At 46.0% G+C, this 18,712-nt stretch overlaps 1 protein-coding gene across 7 annotated transcripts in view; it reads left to right on the top strand.

Moving 5' to 3' along the window:
* HDAC4 (histone deacetylase 4) overlaps window positions 1–18,712 on the top strand; it is a 175,288-nt gene that overhangs the window by 143,783 nt on the left and 12,793 nt on the right. For all 7 annotated transcript variants that reach the window (XM_033516228.1, XM_033516225.1, XM_033516226.1 and 4 more), the window contains 8 exons: window positions 2,318–2,451; window positions 4,253–4,373; window positions 7,644–7,690; window positions 12,665–12,772; window positions 13,007–13,062; window positions 13,559–13,646; window positions 14,567–14,686; window positions 16,530–16,627. In XM_033516228.1, coding sequence (XP_033372119.1) covers window positions 2,318–2,451; window positions 4,253–4,373; window positions 7,644–7,690; window positions 12,665–12,772; window positions 13,007–13,062; window positions 13,559–13,646; window positions 14,567–14,686; window positions 16,530–16,627 — 772 coding nt within the window. The remainder of the gene's footprint in view (window positions 1–2,317; window positions 2,452–4,252; window positions 4,374–7,643; window positions 7,691–12,664; window positions 12,773–13,006; window positions 13,063–13,558; window positions 13,647–14,566; window positions 14,687–16,529; window positions 16,628–18,712) is intronic.

Genomic DNA, 18,712 nt, shown 5'->3' with positions numbered 1-18,712 from the left:
GTGTGTGTGTGTGTGTCTGTGTGTGTGTCTGTGTGTCTGTCTGTCTGTCTGTCTGTCTGTGTCTGTGTGTCTGTGTGTGTGTGTGTGTGTGTCTGCAGCTGAGTGTCCCCAGCCGCAGGAAGGAGCTGGAAACAGCTCCCTTTTCCACTGGGCTGGTTTGTAGGAAAGAGAAACGATGAGCGATTGCAGCACAGAAGAACTTCACTGAGACACTGCTGTTATCATGAGTCTTTGGGAAAGGAGAAGCCATTGATGAACCAAGTTCTGTAAACACCAGGTTTGGGGTGGGATGGATCCCTTGAACGGTTTGTGCTGGAAGGGACCTTGGAGATGATCCAGCTCCATTGGCAGGGACACCTCACAGTATCCCAGGCTGCTCCAAGCCCTGTCCAACCTGACCTTGGACACTTCCCGAGATGGAAGGTCTTCTCCTTCCAGGTCTTCTCTACCCTCACAGGGAAGAATTTCTTCCATAAATCCAATCTAAATTTCTTTTAGTTTAAGACCTTGCAGTAGTTCAGTTAGACTCAGACTGGGGTGAGAGCTTCTCCTCAGGTGAATTCCGAGCTTGCCTTGGCCCAGCAGCTCCTGGTGATGTTTGATGCTGGGATTCAAACACGGGAGAACTTGAGAGAGCTTCACAGCACAATCTCCTGCGGGTGAACTTGGGCTGACCCGAGGGCAGCCAATTAATTACCAGGGCTCCGTTCTCTCCCTGGAACAGGGAACCCTTTTTGGGGTTGTTTTTTCCTTCTGCACTCACCTACAGCAGAGCGAGGAGCTGCCAGCCACCTCCCCTGAGGCTGCAGACCTGCGAGGGAGCCAAGATTCCCGGTGGCACACCCAGCCAGTAGGTGGGACTGCAGCTGCAGCCAGGCCTGGGAACGTGCAGGGGCACAGCCTGGGCTCCAGCTGCTCTCAGGGTTCCCTTGCAGCTCCCAGGCTGTGCTGTGTGTCGGTGCTGGAGCTGGGAACACAGATCCAGCTGTGCCCTCCACAGCGTGGCTGTGCTCGCCTGGGATTTCCCTGCTATCCTTGGACATGGGGGGCTGGGACCAGATTCTGCCACTGCTGCCTTCAGAGGCTTTGGCTTCTCATCAGGACCTTTGCATTCTGTAGAAATCAATGGAATAACTTGGGGTGGAAAGGACCTGAGAAGTTATCTGGTTTCAAATCTCTGCCACAGGCAGGGGGGACACCTTCCCTTGTCCCAGGGTGCTCCAAACCCCAGTGTCCAACCTGGCCTTGGGCACTTCAGGGATCCAGGGGCAGCCCCAGCTGCTCTGGGCACCCTGTGCCAGGGCCTGCCCACCCTGCCAGGGAACAATTTCTGTCCAATATCCCATCCATCCCTGTCCTCTGGCACTGGGAGCCATTCCCTGGGTCCTGTCCCTCTCCAGCTCTCCTGGAGCCCCTTTTTGTTCTGGAGGGAGCTCTAAGATGCCCCTGGAGCATTGTTTTCTTCAGGTTAAACACCCCCAGCAGAGGGGCTCCAGCCCTTGGACCAGCGTTCATACAGATACTGCCTGCAAGAAATCTTTTTCTTGAGGAAAAACCCCCAAAACAATGGCTTTTATTCTGTTCTCTGGAGCTTCTGGCTGAGGAAAAGATGGATTTAAACATTTGACTTCGTGTCTTTCACTAGAGAGAAACAATTAAAGGTCTTCTATCACGAGGGAGGACCTGCTGTTTTCTTCTGGCTGGAATATTGGCTATGGAATCCCAAACTTCCCATCCAAAATCGTCCCCAGGCAACTCTGGAGCATGAGTCAAAGTCTCCTGCGCTGTTCTCATGCCATAAATCCTTGGGAATGCAGGGGATTTAGCTGCCCGAGCCCCTCATTCGGGTAAACACCTCCCAGTAACGATGCCCAAGTGGGCGCTAATGGCTTTAATTAACAATTAACCGCGGTGCGAGGACTTCAGCACGGGCTGCTTTGTGAAACACAGCGCCGGGAGGGACTTGGTCCTTCTCGTTCTGATCCCAAGCCCTGGAGGCGTTTTGGCAGCCAGGGAAAAAGCCCCACATCCCATTCCTGTGCCGGCAGCTCTGCGCTCTCACAGGTGTTGCCTCCTCCTGGCATTTAATTCCACATCTTGATTTCCTTCTCATATCCCTTGAGGATTTCCATGGGAAGAGGTGGATGCAGGTTTGGGTTTTCAGTTCCCTGTAGCTCCCGATCGAACACAAAATTTTGGCCTACAACTGTTGACTGCAAAGTGCAAAATATGCTTTTTTTTTTTTCCCCCCCTGTAAAGTGGCAAATTTTTGGTGTTTTTTTTTAACCCGAGAGCAATTCTGTCCCCTGTGCTGCAGGCCTTGTGTACGACACATTGATGCTGAAGCACCAGTGCACCTGTGGAAACACCAACAGCCACCCCGAGCACGCGGGCAGGATCCAGAGCATCTGGTCCAGGCTCCAGGAGACGGGGCTGCGGGGCAAGTGTGAGGTGAGGGAAACACAGAGACAGCCACCTTATTGTTTCTATTAGTATTATTAATATTACTGCATTCTTATTGCTTTATTTTTGCTTTATTGATATTATTAGTAATATAATAATATATAGTAATATATAAAATATATAAAATATATAATATTACTAATATCAATAATTTTATTGATAATAATATCCATAATAATATATTAAAATAGTAATAATATTATTACTATTATTATTACTATTATTACTATTATTATATATTATAATATAAATAATATATATTATATAAATACTATCTATATAATTTTATATTACTATGTTAATACAATAAAATTATAATCTATATATACTATTTAAACATTAAATATTTATTAGTTGCTATTTAATTGTTATATAATTTTATAATATATATTTATAAATGTATATTGTACAATATATAATTATATGTATTATGTATTTTATAAAAATAAATATTCAATTAAATATTCAATTAAATATTTTCAATTGATATATATTATTTACTATAATATTACATTATTATATTATTTATATATAGTATATTTATATATTAATATTATTTGTATTATTACTATTATTACTATTACTATTATTATTATGCCAAAAAAAGAGCAAGATGAGATGCAATCCTCTCATTTGTTATCCCTCCCAATTATTCCTGCAAAAGCAGCAGGTTTTTTGTGTTTTAATAGCTTTTTTTGTACTCTTTGATAAGTGATGGTCAAGCTGTGCTGTAGAAGGAGTGGGGGTAGGAGGATGGCACTGAGCACCATTCCATCACAAGATTAAATTAGATTTATTTGATACATTTTAAGAGCAAGCAAAAGGAGAGCAAAGCTTAGATATTAAACAGAAAGATTGAAGGTTAATAATTAAAGTTAACGAGTGGTTATTAGTTACAGCTAACAGCAGTGGTGATAAATGGGGGTTTAAGTGTGTGTTCATCGATTCTTTGAGCACCTGAGGGGGCTGAATCCCAGAGCATAAATATTTCTGCAGTGTCAGGATCTGGCTGGGAATGTTCCCAAGCCATCAGATAAACACATCCACGTGGTGGCAGCATTACCATTGCCTAAATTTCCCTGTCCTGCCCTCGTTTATCCCTTTTAAACCCGTCTCTTGCTGCAGATATCCATTTAATCGAATTTTGGGGTGATTTAGGACCAAATAAACCTCTTTGCTAATTGCCTGGCCTCCCCAGTGGGTGTTACAGATGTTCTCTAATGTATAAGTTTGTCACTGTAAGATCCAAAGCAATATTATTGTCCTTATTTTCCTGTTGATTTCCTTAAGGAGGATTTATTTTCCTTAATTTCCATGCTTACCTTGGTACTTTTGGCTGCTCTCACAACGGGAGCTGTTGTTGATCTTCACCTGCTCTCCAGCTGTGTTTCCCTCCTGACCACTGGTGACTTTCAGCCTCACCAGACTCTTCTTTTTTTTCCAAAAATGCTAAATTTCTGCCTTCATTCTCTGATGGCTTTCTCCAAGCTCTGCCCTGCCATTTCAGGATGCACTCCCTTATCTCTCTGGTCACTCTTCCTTCATCCCCACCACCTCCTGCCAGCACCTGTCCTAAAGTTTCCTTCTTTATCTTGAATGAATCTGAAGATGACTTTCAATGCCGAGCAAATAAATGTTGCAAGTAAGGGATTAACCCAAAACGTGAATTTTTCCACCTCAGGACCCATTTTTGTGTTTTGCTGTCTGTCTTGATGGCTTGCTAAGGAAACAGAAAAGAGATCCAAGTATTTCACCAGTGATTTCACCATCCTTTTTCTTCCTTTTCCAGTGCATCCGTGGCAGAAAGGCAACGCTGGAAGAGCTGCAGACGGTTCACTCGGAAGCCCACACGCTGCTTTATGGCACAAACCCTCTGAACAGGCAGAAACTGGACAGCAAGAAGCTTCTAGGTATTGTTCCCTGGGGGGAAATCCCTCTTCCTGACCCCTGGGTGAGATGCTGGGGTTCCCTTCATCCTTAGCCCTGTGCAGCTCCAAGAGTATTGTTTCCAGCTCCATGCAGGGACAAGATTTATCTCTCCCTTTTCAGGCAGATCCCTAAACTCTAGGCAGCTTAAACCTCCTTTCTTTGATGTCTTCAGAACCTAAAAGGATGTTTTCCTGAGGAGGAGATCCAGTTCAGGCAGTTTGTTTCATCCTTGGGCACTCTGTGTGTTAGAGAGTTACCCATGGCTAGGCAGGGAACTGGAACACCTTCCCAAGGGTTTGCAGCCCCCAACCAGCTGCACAGGCATTGACAAACCCCTGTCAGGTTTGTATATGTATTTATATATACAAATATATACTATATATGTATATATATATATATATATTTGTTTGTCAGGATAGTCACCAGGAGATGTGCAGGGGCCTCTACATTTGTTTAATCTGGAGTGGGATTGTTTGTCCCTTTCACTGGACACCAAATCTTCCTGGAGCAGGGCCATGTCTGTTGTAAAATAAAGACAAAAATATAAAAAAAAATTATATTTTCCCAGCCAAAATTTGAAGGGATGGGTGTTCAGATAACCAGCCCTCCAGAGCAACCAAACAATAGCACCTCCATGGGGTCATCATCACCTCCCTTTATTTCCTGCCTTTTTGCAGCAGCAGGCTGGAGGGGCAGTTTGGGAAGTTCTCACATGGGAATTAGCATTGAAAAAAAAAGACAGCTCTGGAATCTAGACATTGAGAAAGTTTATTTTGGTATTAGCCTGATTTTGGATGATGTAAAAAGAGGTTTAACTCTGTGGCCTTCATGATGTGGTCACAGCAAAGGAGCTGGAAAGATTTTGCTTGTGTGTCCGTGAGCTCTGAGAGAGAGAGGCCATTAGCCAGGGGTTATAGACACAGCACGGTGTTTATAGCTCACTTCCCACCTCTTTAAAGCCAGAGAACCCAAAAGTAGACATGATGATAGTAGATGATAGCTCCATTAGGATGTAAACTTTCAGGAATTTATGATATCATGTGCTCTGGAGTGGAAAACTCGGTAAATCTTCCCCAGGAGATCTGAGAAGATTCTCTTGGGATACTTTTCCACTCACTCCATCCTTGGCTCTGGGCATGATCTGTCATACCCGTGCCACTGATGCCTTTGGAGATACAGTTTCTTTGGATAGGATTTTTTTGGGGGACACTCAAGTTGCTGAACCATTCCTGATGGTTTCTGTAGAGAACCTGTGGGGGAAGCAGCCCTTGCTCTGCCCCTGCTCCTGTAGTTCTGTGCCCCCCATGGCTTTAATGCACATTTTAAAGTGCAGAGATCAAGTTTAATTCTATAGAGAAGAGAAATTCTAACACCTGAGGGCTTTCCAGTACAGAGCATGCTGTTCGGATACAACCTGCAGACAAGCAGGAGGTGAAGTTCCCAAGGGTCTCCAGTTAGAAGGGAATGTCCAGTAGCTCTTAACTGGGCTTTGAGCTGTTTTCCTAAGCCCATTTGGCACCATTTTAGCCTGGAGATGCTGACGGTGGCACTGGCTGCCAGCCCACATAACCCCTTTTCTCTCCTGATGGCTTCCACAGGGCAGGACCTGAGCCAGGATATCAGGGAAAAGCTCTGTGTGGAGAGGTGAACACGCCTGTGAAAAACACCTCCTTCATCCATCCTCTCCCTTTGGGGGTACAAAAGGCTTTTAAATTGGCAAACCAGCTTGGTGGGGTTCTTTGGAACATGTTAGAGAGTGGGTTTAGGGCAGGTTTGAAAGGCTGAGGGCAAAGCTTTGTGTGAGGTTTAGGGATGCAAATGGGAGTTTGTTAGGGCTGAGTGTCTTGGCAGGTGTCGATGACTCCATGTAAACCCTTCACCTTTGATACCTCTTTGAGGAAGAAAAAAGCCTGAGAAACCTCAGCCTGCAAGGGAAAAGGCTTTTCAGGACACAGGGTGTTTCTTGTTAAGCTTCTGCAAATGAAAAGGGGGATGTGCCTTCATGGAATCACAGAATCCCAGAATGGTTATGGTGGGAAGGGACCTTAAAGCTCATCCCATTCCACCCCTGCCATGGACAGGGACACCTCCCACTGTCCTGGGCTGCTCCAAGCCCCATCCAGCCTGGCCTTGGACACCTCCAGAGATGCAGGGGCAGCCACAGCTTCTCTGGGCACCCTGTGCCAGGGCCTGCCCACCCTCTCAGGGAACAATTCCTTCCCAATATCCCATCCATCCCTGCCCTCTTTTAGTTTAAAGCCATTCCCCCTTGTCCCATCAAGGATACATAATACAAACCCATTGGACAGTGGAAATACTTGGAACCTGTTGGACCAGTTGAAACTTAGGCAAATAAGGCTGCTTTTAATTTGTGGGGAGCAACCATAAATTGTTGTCAAGAAGATAAATATGGAAATAAAGGGTGGATTAGCAGTGAGAGATGGGACAGGAGGTCTGAGGCAGGATCATCTCAGTACTTTCATGTGGATCTAATCAAAGACAGCATCTCACTTTGAGCTCAGATGAGTCCAGATGCATGAAGTCTTTTTGCTGTAACAAAATCCCAAATGGTTTGGGTGGGAATGGACCTTGAAGCCCATCCCATCTCACCCTGTGCCATGGGCAAGCAACACCTTCCACCAGACCAGGTTGCTCAGAGCCCTGGGGAATTTTGAATGGAGGATAATTTGCTCACACGCGAGCCCAGAAAGTGATGTTACATTTCCTACAGATCCAAAATTAGCCCTGCAGATGGTTTTCTCAATTTTTTTCAAATTCTCCTTGTTGGTTTTGCTATTTCAGTCAAAACACATGTTTTTTCTTTGCTTGCCACTGGTTTATTTTTCTGTCTTCCTCTTTTATGAAGCCCATGCTCTCCAGAGTCATCTAGTAACTGCAAATGAGTGATAATTGGGGTGTTTTTATGATTTCCTGTCCTCCCTCAGTGGGAAGGGGTTAAATGGCTCTTCCAAGAAGACACGCTGAGTGATTGTTGGTGGCATCTTGCTTGTGTAAACATCGGACAGCACCCAAACCTTGCCTAAAAATGAGTGATTTATAGACAGCTTTTGCAGGAGCCCAAGTGTGCACACTCTGTGTGTGTTGTAACAGGGCTGGCTGAGAATGGGAAGAAAACCCCCAGTGTGTGTTTCTGTGCTCAGTGAGATTGCAGAATTGCCACAAAACCGGCCCCAGAATCTGGTGACCTCTGACTTTTTGACTCACAGAGTGCACTTCTTGTTCCCCCACAGGTTCCCTAACGTCGATGTTTGTCAGGCTGCCTTGCGGTGGTGTCGGGGTGAGTAAACTGCCTTTAATGTGTAAATAATGTCCTGTTTGTTCTCTCCCGGTCCCCTCTACCAAAAATTGCTGCTTTGCATTCCATGGGGTGGGTAATTGCAGCCAGATGCTGCCCATGAGCAGCCAGGGGCTGCCTGGGGCACAGGGTGCCTTGGCCTCACGTGCCTTTCTTCAAAAGCAGCGTGAGGATTTCAGAGCTGTTCCGGACAGCCCAGGAGTGTGTGACACTCAGAGGCATGTTTAGGAGGAAAAACCTCATTTCCCAGGCAAGGATGTTGAATGGTGAAGGAGCTGCTGTGTTTGGAAGCAGCCCTTGCATCCCAAAGTGCTTTTTTTCCTCTGTGGAGAGCAGGACATGCTTGTGCTGTGGAGCTGTTCCACCCTCAGTCTCAGGGCTCCAGAGCTGCCTGCTTCCCACAGCAGGTGGGAAACATGGCTGTGAAATAGAACAATATTTGGGAGCGTACATATTCCTGTGAATGGCAAGTTTGATGCATCACTGCCCTGGAATGAAATGGCATTTGGCATATTTTATTCTCCAGCTCCAGGATAATCCACATAGATTCTCCAGGAGGTGACTAAAATCCACCTCCATCCCTGATGGAAAAGCTGAGTGTTACTTTTCAGCTGTTAAATTTCCATATAATCAGGCTTTTTGCTGTTGTTTATTCCCATAAAGCTGAAAAAACCCCAAACCCCAGATACCTTTTTTTGAAGGTTCTCTTGTTTTCCTTTGAAGCCTGAAAGCTTAAAAGTTTCCCTTTCAAGTCAGACTTTCTGCTCCAGAGTTTCTGTGGAGGGTGACAGGACAGAAAATCGTGGAGAACAGGAAGGGGAAAAGAATGAGAAGAGACAATAAAAGGCATTGTGTTTGAAAATTCACAGTGGTAGTTCTGCTGCATAATTGTAGCTCATGAGGTTGAATTTTCAAGGTCTGGATTCTGTTATGGAAATGAAACAAAATTGTTTTCTTCCTGAGTCTTTGCAAAATCGCTGCTTTGAAAATTATCCCGTCAGGAAAAAAAAAAAAAAAGAAAAAAAAAAAGAATAATCGTCGTTTATTCGTACCGCCACTCGTGAAGATATTTTATTTTGTATTGTAAATACGCTGCAGTCGCCTAATTCATGGCAAATTTTTGGCCAGAGCTTAAAAGGTTTGGATTTACTCTGCCCTGCAGTCAGGCATGCCATTCAAAGCAAGAAAAAATTATCATTTGCAAATGAAGACTGAATGGTAACAAGCAGAGACAGTGTCTGAGCCCAGCACAGGCCCAGAAGTCTTGCATTAAATCCCAGATCAGGGCAGGAAACGCCTCAGTGCTGCTATTCCTGATATGCTCCCAATAAAGATGGTGCTTGCTGCTTGGTTGTCTCCACAGACCCTTAATGTTGAATATTTGCTGACTTTGGTGCAGTGTTATAGCAATCTTATCAGCAGAGCCTGTGCCAGGGCCTCCCCACCCTCACAGGGAAGAATTCCTTCCTGACAGCCCACCTCATCCTGCCCTCTCAACAGGGGGAAGCCATTCCCCATTGTTTGCCAAAGATTTTGCAGGGGGCAAACATAATGTCATAAAGTCAAAAGGAAAGGGGGGAAAAAATCAAAAAAATGAGTAGGATAATGTGGGACAGATCCTCAGATTTATACCAGAGCAGGATAAAGGTAAACGATGGCTGATGGTTGGAGTTCAGGAGCTGAGGGTGTTGTGTGAAATCATGGGCTGGAAAGCTTAGAAACCAGGTTCTTTTCCTGTAAGCAGTCAAGTGTGGCTCTCTTCCTTTGGGGATGTTGTGTAGATGCAAAGGAAGGATGGGCCTGGAGGGGGGTGCAGGGCAGTTCTGGGGCAGAGACTCCCCTGTTTTGCCTCAGGATAGAGCATGGAGCTAGGACAGCCATGAATTGTCCTCAGCAACGAGCGAGACAAAGGACAGGCAAGAGAGTGAATCACAGAATATCCAGAGTTGAAGCACCCACAGGGATCATCGATCCAACCCCTGGCCCTGCACAGACACCCCAACAGTCCCACCATGTGCATCCCTGAGAGCGCTGTCCTGGAGCTCCGGGAGTGAGGCAGCAGGAAAACGGTTCAGAGCAAATCCCTTCATCTTGTGACACCTTTCAAATTCTCTTTAAATTAAAAACTCAGTCTCAATGACTTGAAATCAAGGAGAGAAAGGGTAAATTTGTTCTCAGGTGCTTGGAAACTCCTTTTCCTTGCTGGTTTATCCCAAGAAGCCTTCCCATGGCTGACAAGCCTCCTCCATTCCACAGCCATCTGGCCTAACGGGAGAGGAAGAAAGCAAGCACAGGAGCACTGAAATCAACAGATGTGAGCTCTGAGTGAAACATCACTCATTTATTTCTGCTGATCACTTGGGAATTTTGCTCAGCTTTGCTCCTCCGCAGCCCACGCCCCTTTTTCAACGCCTGACTTCCATGGCCTTCCCTAATCCAGGATAATTAGAAGAAGGTTTTGGGAGAAAGGAGTTCAAGCTTTGAAAATCTGCAAGACCATCCTAGCACACTTTTATCCAGATTCTTCAAAACACTCAAAGGCTTGATTTTAGGATAGCTGGCACATCTGTTTTCTTTCCTGTGTAGAGTTTTGCTGCACATGTTCTAAAAATATCTGAAGATCCACATAATTTTTCTGCACCTGTTCTAAAAACTCCAGAGGTGTTTGTGTTGTTGATCTTCTCCAGAGTAGGTGATTCTATTTTTGGGTGCAAAGGGTTTGATTAGAGCGTAGCAACAGTTTTAACTGTGCGAGCAAAGTATGTTCTTGCAGAGCAGAGAGCACGGAAAGGACTTTGAGGAGTGGAAATGAGGAGGAGCTAATTAGTGAGTTGGAGGAACAGAATGTGAGGATTATTTAATTGAGGGCAGGAGAAGACACGGCAGGGTGTTTTCCTCTGTGAGGGATGAGCAGAATTCCTTCACTTTACAGGGTCTGGAGCTCTGGTACTGCCTGTGTCTACCTGTCCTTGTGCTTGATTTCTTACCTGTGTAGTTTCTCAGCTAAATGAAGTAGTAGAATAATGAAATCTTTTGTAAGGTGCTCATTTAATTCTGAGGTGGCTGCACATTAGTGGATAGGAGAGTTTACAGTGTGAGTAGGAGGAATTTGCAGTGTGAGTAGGAATGCCTCATCATGGATATTAATAACAAAACCTTGAGTTTTCCATAAAGGAAGGAAATCATTTTAAGGAAACTGTAATTTTTATTATGAGGAAGGAAAAACTCCTTGGTTTTCATTTTGGACATTCTTCCTGGAACGCTCCTGGCAGGAGCCTGGTTTCTGCTGGGGCCTGAATGTGGCAGTGCTTGGCTCTGGCACTGAAGAATCCTGTCTAATTTATGGGAAAAACTGGCCCCAGCAGCTATCTGAGGGTCTGTTGGCCCCTTAGGACACGTGAATTTGGGTATTTTGTATTTCCATTCCTCTGGTGCCTCATGGGGAATGAAGAGGGCCCAGGGAAGGAGCCCTGGACTGGCTGTGTCCAGGCAGGAAGGGAAGCTCTTCCCTGCTGGTGTCCTGAGGTATTTTCTTCTAAAGACCAAGAAGAATGGGTTAGGTTTGCTCAAGGATGGGTTAGATATGGCCAGAGATGGGGTAGACACACTTGTGGGTGGTCAGATCCAGTGACAGCAGACCAAAGAGGGACCCTCAGAGAACACCTGGTCAGTGGGGAGGAGAAGCAGCCTGGGCTTCTTCCCATCTCTCTTGGGGCTTTTGGAGAGACCTGGTCAGGTCAGTCCCATCTTCTGCATGTGTGCAGTCCTGATCCAGAATTCCTGGAGCTGTCATGTGTAGCTCCAACTCCATCCTGCTGCTGGTACTGCCCAAACTTACAGGGGTCCAGAGGAGCCCTGAGGCCACAAATAGTCACTGCAGTGGCATCCCCCAGAGGCCTTTTGGTGTTCTCCAAGTGCTCTCCTAGTTTATTGTGGCTTCCAAAGCATCCTCGGGGTGGATGCTACCAGAAACCATCCATGATCACAGAGCTGGAATCACTTCCAATCAATTCCAATATGGCTTCAGAGCATGGCTGGGAAAGAGGTGGATCAGTCCTCTGTGGGGCCACTTGTGTCTCCTCACTGCTCAGTGAGCCAGGCACAACAAATGATCTCTTTCTTCCCATCTCTGCCATTGTTTCCATAACAGGAAACTCACTCAACTTCCACTCAGGGCAGAGTAGTATGTGAAAAATAGCTGGTGATCCTTCCTGGTGAGGAATGTCCTGTTTATCTGGTGACATGATCTGCAATAACAGCAGCATGGGCATGCCTGCAGGGTGCCTTGCCTTGCCTGTGGCCTCTTTCCATATTTTCAGGGGGGAAATAGGGTGGTTCTGTTGAATATTTATTGTTGAAGTAAATCTGTGTAGTCAGTGTGGGATGCTGAAGGTCTGTTGTTTGTGCAGGTGAGCTCGTGGTTCCTTAGGGAAGCTGCTGTCACTCCTGGGCAGTGGTCTTTTAAATGCCCAACACTAAACATCCCTCCTTTTTGTGGATTTTTTTTGTTGTTTTAAATAACCATTTAATTATTTCATAAACCTTTCTATTTCATCTGGGATCAGCAGCAATTAAAGAGAAATGCTGATTCCATGATCACGGAGTCCCAGAATCATGGAATGGTTTGGGTTGGAAAAGACCTTAAAGACCATTTTAGTCCATCCCTTACATGGGCAGGGACACCTTCCACTATTCTAGGCTGCTTCTGCCTGGCCTTGGACACTTCCAGGGATCCAGGGGCAGCCCCAGCTTCTCTGGGCACCCTGTGCCAGGGCCTGCCCACCCTGCCAGGGAAGGATTCCTTCCCAATATCTGAAATAAAGCCCCTCCCTTTCAGTTTAAATCCATTCTCCTTGTCCTTTCTCCCCGTGTGAGTGATGTCTTTATAAGACAGGGGTCTCTTGACTGCTGGCTGCCCTCCCTGCTCCTGACCTGGTTCCTGTGTGTCCCCATCAGGTTGACAGTGACACCATTTGGAACGAGGTGCACTCGTCTGGCGCCGCTCGCCTGGCCGTGGGCTGTGTCATCGAGCTGGTGTTCAAAGTGGCCACAGGAGAACTGAAGGTATGAAAACAACCCCCAGCTGTGCTTTGTGCAGGGCTCTGCCATGCAGCAGCTCCAGGAACCGTTCTTCCCCCCCTCCACAATGAGGGAAAGCATCACCCACTGCTATGACCTTGTGAGGAAACCATCAAGAGCAACTCCAGAGTTGCCAAGTAGGATTAAGGCTTCTGGCTGCAACCCCTGTGTCCATCCTTGTCCCTCTGACCTTGTCCTTTCCTCGTTTTTTGTGTGCAGAATGGATTTGCTGTTGTCCGGCCCCCGGGCCACCACGCGGAGGAGAGCACACCCATGTGAGTATGGCGTTCACTGACTTCAGCCAGGGCTCCTTTGATGGGGGATCCACAGCTGGGAATTCCAAAGGAATTCTGTTAGGTTATCACTATGGAATTGCTGTTTATTGCTAGATCAGATGTGTGCCGTTCAAAGCTCCCCACATTCTCTGGAACAGGGGAAGATCCTGCTCAGTGCTTTCAGGGGGATGTTTCCTAGCAAGGATCAGCAGTGGGTTTGGGCAAGTGTGAGACATTCCCTGTGCCCCTAGAGCCTGCTGCTGGAATTCAGCACTTCCAGTGGGAAATGGATCTAGTGGAAGGTGTCCCTACCCATGGAACAGAGATGAGCTTCAAGGTCCCTTCCAACATGAGCCTTTCCATGTTTCCAGGGAGGAAAGAAGAGTGAGAGCAGAAGGAACTCCTCCCTCCTGTGTTCCATCTGGGTGATGGATGCACTGGCACCACGGGAAGCTGTAATTAACACCTCTCTTTTCCTCTTGTCTCCCCTCTCCAGGGGTTTCTGCTATTTTAACTCTGTGGCGATTGCAGCCAAGCTGCTCCAGCAAAGGCTCAATGTGAGCAAAATCCTCATCGTGGACTGGGTGAGTAAATGCCCTTTTTGTCCCTATGGCGGGGCAGGTGGAAATTATTCTGGGAGGGTTTCTTCTTGCAACTGTATGTTGCAAATTTTAAGTTTCTTCTTTAACTGTCAGTCAGTGAAAAACTTCTTGCCTGTTGTCTGCAAACCAAAACTGAATAGAAGTGTTCTAATCAGAAAAGACATTCTTAAAGAGACCACAGTTTTCAATTAAAAGGAAAGGGCTTCTTTGGGATTTTGCTGTGGCAATGTATAGATTTTTATTTTGTAATAGATTTTATGTGGCTGGGAAGGCATTGGAGTGACTGGGTGACTATCAGCCAAAGTGACTTTAAGAAGTGATTTTATCAGCCAAAAGTTTTGGTTCTGTTTTAGAACCAATCACCCACGGGTTAAATCCACAAGTTAAATTGCATTTTTTTGTTTTTAGGACCTACTGGGTGGATGTTTTTTTCCTCATGTCCCACCTGTTTTTCATGTCAGGGAGGGGCATTTTGAATACCAGGCTTGTCACAGCAGCTCTGTAGGGGAGCTCTCCTGGATTGTGTTGTTTATCCTGGATCCAACAGAGCTTTATTTGTATCAGTGCTCACCCCACAGATTGACTAAAGATGCAGATGTGGGGCAGCAAATATCCCAGTGTCTCCACCCCCCAGGATTGGTGTGAACCCAGTTCTTCCATCCAGGTAAATGATTCCTCAGCTGGATAGACATTTGGGATTGTGTTTATCCCCCTGTGTTAAACCAGGAGTGTAATCTCAAACTAGGTGTGCAGAACAGGTTATTCCCATTCCCCATGAACTGCTTCTGCCAGGTTGGAGAAAACAATACACAACAGCAAGGAAAACCCCTCCAAATCCTGAACTGATGCCTTCAATCCATGTTTTTAGTGAAGGACTAACCTCCCTCCTGTGATCCCTGCAGGATGTCCACCATGGGAATGGTACTCAGCAGGCCTTCTACAACGATCCCAACGTCCTTTATATCTCACTACACCGCTATGATGATGGCAACTTCTTCCCAGGCAGCGGTGCTCCAGATGAGGTGAGTGCATGGATCCCAAAATCCTGGCACTCAGAGGAGCTCCTGCCACCTTGCCAGAGATCCTCTGGGTTTTGTGCTCCCATCCAAGGGCACTCCAGGTCCGTGTGGTCCAACAGCCACGGGCACCGTGGCGGGATGGCAGCAAATGAATCACTGCAATTAAGCTCTCCAGCCCTTGTGGGACAACCTGTTCCAGAGGAGCCCTCTGCCAGCTGTCCCAGCACTCCTTGTCCCATTCAGGATTTCCCCTTCCTCAGCAGAAGCTGTTTCTTAGATGGAGAAGGAACAGATTGTCCACGGCTGTACCACCCACGCTCGGTTTTCCTGGCACAGCCATGGAGCCTGTCTGCCTCCCCTTCTCCATCTCCCCTTCTCCTTGCGTTCCCCTGGCCCTTCCCCACCTCCCCTTCTTTCTCCTGCCCTGCCCAGGCATTGCTCACCACCACCAAGGCTGAACCTCCACCCCAGATTTGTGGGATTTGAGGGCCAATCATGGATACTGCTGGAGCAAATCCCCCTTTCCTGGTGCTGTCCTCAGAGCCTGCTGCAGGAGGGCTGAGCTGGAGCTGGGAGCTGAGGTCTGCATGGATACAGCCTTCCTTTCCCTCTGGGCTGCCAGGAAATATGGTCCTTCAGAGCAATTTAGCAAAGGGAAATCTTATGGAATAGAGTGCTCTGAGTCTCTCCAAGTGACATCTGAAAACTTCTTCCCCTGTCAATTTTACATTTTCTGCTTGAGGAAACATCAGTGTTTCCATTTCAACCTCTAAAGAAACCAAAATGTGACATGATGCTGCTCCTTCACCTTGTTGTAGTGAATGAACAGCAGCCCTTTGTATCAGGCTTAATTCCTGCTTTTTAGCAATCTGGTTTACAAAAAGATTTGTAGATTTTCCTTTTTAGATGTGTCATTTTAGACCAAATAAAAGAAAGGATAGAAAATAGATTTGATTTAAGCCAGCGATGGAAAAATAACTCACCGTGGGTAGGTGAACACCCACCCCTGTGTTTTTCTAGCACCAGTATGAGGAATAATGTGCAATAAAAGCCATGCAGTTTTATCCAGCTGTGCAGCACATTAATTTTCACTTTTTAATTATTTTCTTCTTTTCATATGTAAAGATCTTCTTGGCACCAAAAAAAAATAATAAAAATAAGCAAGTTGGGTTAGAGTTAGGTTTATAAATATCTAATATAACATATTAGATATAAATAGATATATGAATTTATAAATAACTGATTTATTTTTCAGTTTTCCCCTTATTCAGGTCCTTGCAGGCAGGGCAGATGGGGACATTTGCAGTACAAGTGAGGAGAGGGATGTATTTACATCTCCCGCCCATGTGTTCCTCAAACAGCCAAAATCCCTTCTCTGTGAATCTTATTTTCCTCCAGCAGAGGGGGAGCTCACTCTGATTAAAATACACTTTTTCCTCCAGTTGCAGCTGTTGTGAAATATAAAATATACTCATGAATCAAGCTGAAAATGAATTATGGAAAGGTATTACATGCAGCATACTCCTCTACAAAAAAAAAAAATCAAGAGGGTGCAGTTGATGATGGGGTGGTTTTTTGGGTTAGCAGCAGTCAAACACCACTGGTCCTCAGCTCCTATGAAGATCTGAGGATCTTTATTTTCCTGTGGAGGAGGAAAATTTTCCTGGAAGGAGGAAACAAAAAAAATTCCAGGAAGGAAGAAAAAAAGTGGAGGAGCTTTCTTTTCCATCTTGTTTCAGAGACCAGGGACCTCACTACTGAATCCAAATTCAGCTGGGAGAACATGAAAACAGCAAAGATGTGTTGCCAGAATCTGCTAATTAAGAGTCCTGTTTCCCTTTTCCAGGTTGGCACAGGAGCAGGAGTTGGTTTCAATGTTAACATGGCATTTACTGGTGGCCTGGATCCGCCCATGGGAGACACGGAATATTTAACTGCCTTCAGGTACTACTGGATTTTCCCTCTCACAAATGTATTTTTCTTTGCTGGGTTTCTTTCTCCTCCTCCTTAATTTTGCCTTTGATAAGTTTTAAAATTTTAATATTATTCATCCAAGAGAGGCCCTTGCACGGGGTGCCCAGAGCAGCTGTGGCTGCCCCTGGATTCCTGGAAGTGTCCAAGGCCTGGTTGGATGAGGTTTGGAATTGCCTGGGACAGTGGAAGATGTCCCTGCCTATGGCAGAGGGTGGGACTGGATGAACTTTAAGTCTCCTTCCCACCTGAAGCAGTCCATGATTTTCCTTAGACACTGTCCTGTCCCACCCCCTGGCTCTCCTGTGCCATGGGTCAGCCTGGTCTCTCCTTCAACAATCTCAGGTGGGTTCCTGTCCTCACACCGGGTTCAGTGCACCTCTGGTGGCCTCAGCTTGGGCAGACCTACACTTGCCAGAATACAGAGTGTGAATTTCTGGAATATCACCCCTGTGGGATGGCATGAAATCTGGGAGTGCTGTTTTCTGCTCTTCCCTGTTATATCCTGTTATCCTCTTCATTCTGCCATCAACAAGCCCTCAGAGAACACACATGGTTTAAAATGACACCAAGTCACTGTTATTGGTGTCACTCCTGGCACTTTGCTCCAGAGGGGAAGCCTGGCTATCCCAGCAGTCCCCAGGATGGATCTCTGTGTTAGCCAGAGTACCTGGGGCTGGGGACATGGGGATAATTAAGTATTAATTGAGTTTCCAGGCTCCTGGAAAAGGCTCAGGGCTGCACAGTGAGGCCTTTACCAGCCATTCCTGGGTTCTGCTTGCCTGGACACTGCAGGTGTTTAGGAACAGCCTCTGGAGCTGGTCTCAGCCCTTACTGTGGGGAGTTTTGGGGGAGCTGAGGGGTGTTCCTCCTGGAACCTGCACACCTTCAGTTTAACCCTAAGTTAAATGAGAAGCTTTCTTTTTTAAATCCTACGCCAAGTTTGGCCATGATAATCCATTATCAAGTGACCTTTTTAGATCTTAACCAGCTCCTTTGAAAAACATTTCCCCCCCCACCCCCCAAATCTTTCTATTGATTTTAATGTAAAATAACGCTTTGAAGTTCACAATTTATAGTCCCCTGAGAGTTAGAAAGTGAAGGCAATGGGTCATATATCCTATTTTTTCCCCTTCTTTTCTTGCTTTAGCCCCTTGAGACAATACATGCCTTCAAGGCAGCACCTTGTTATTCCACCCCGTTGAATGCCACGTTGCATTTGCTGGGGATCAAACCGAAGATGAAGAAAAGATAAGAAAATTGGCCATAATGAACTCCAGAAGCAGGAGGCATTTTCACCATGAACTTGGAAACTCGCAGTGGAGAACTGAGCTTTAATTCAAACCAGTCCAAATGCCAAACTGTGAGGCTTTGAAGTCTGGAGAGGAATCAGTGGAAATCCTTTGAGCTAGGCAAAGATACTGATAGACTTTTTCTTTCTTTTTTTTTCTATTTTTTTTTAAGCCTTAACTCTTCACATGCCTGCCTGTTTTTGGGGAAAAAAAGTCCTTTTTCTGTGTAAAAGGAGCAGATTCTTAAGTAAGCAACGTGCTCCTCGTTTTTTGTTGTTGTATTTCAGGAAGAGCCAGTGTGTGGGTTTGAGAAAGGAAAATAACTGAGATAATTGTCCTTCTATATGAGAGAAATGAGGGAATAAATAAATCCCAGGGAAACCACTCATCCTCACGCTGAAAACCTGTTTCAGTGTGGTTTTGCTCCATCCAAAAAAGAGATGGGAACTCACATCACTGATTTTCATCCTGTCTCCAAATATCTCCCCAGTCTTGGGGTGCCCAGGCTCTCCTGACCTCTGGATGATCCTTAATGCCACCGAGACATATCAGAAATGAAGAGTTAAAAACGTGCTTTTCCCTGCACTTTGTCACTTGTTACCTTCCTAACCTGGGGCTGAAATCAGTGCCTGTCCCCACTCCAGGGGTGCCCTGTTCCTCTGGGGGGGAGAGGGTGATCAGGAGGGATTTGGAGATTTTTCTGGGAGCCTGGAGCTCCTGTAGCTCGTGCTAGCAGCGGCTGTGCCGGGGTCAGCTCCACATCCCG

This window comes from Parus major, chromosome 7 (genome assembly GCF_001522545.3).
Source record: "Parus major isolate Abel chromosome 7, Parus_major1.1, whole genome shotgun sequence".
Taxonomy (NCBI): Eukaryota; Metazoa; Chordata; class Aves; order Passeriformes; family Paridae; genus Parus; species Parus major.
The sequence above is the reverse complement of the archived record's forward strand: the minus strand, read 5'-3'. Positions and strand labels throughout refer to the sequence as shown.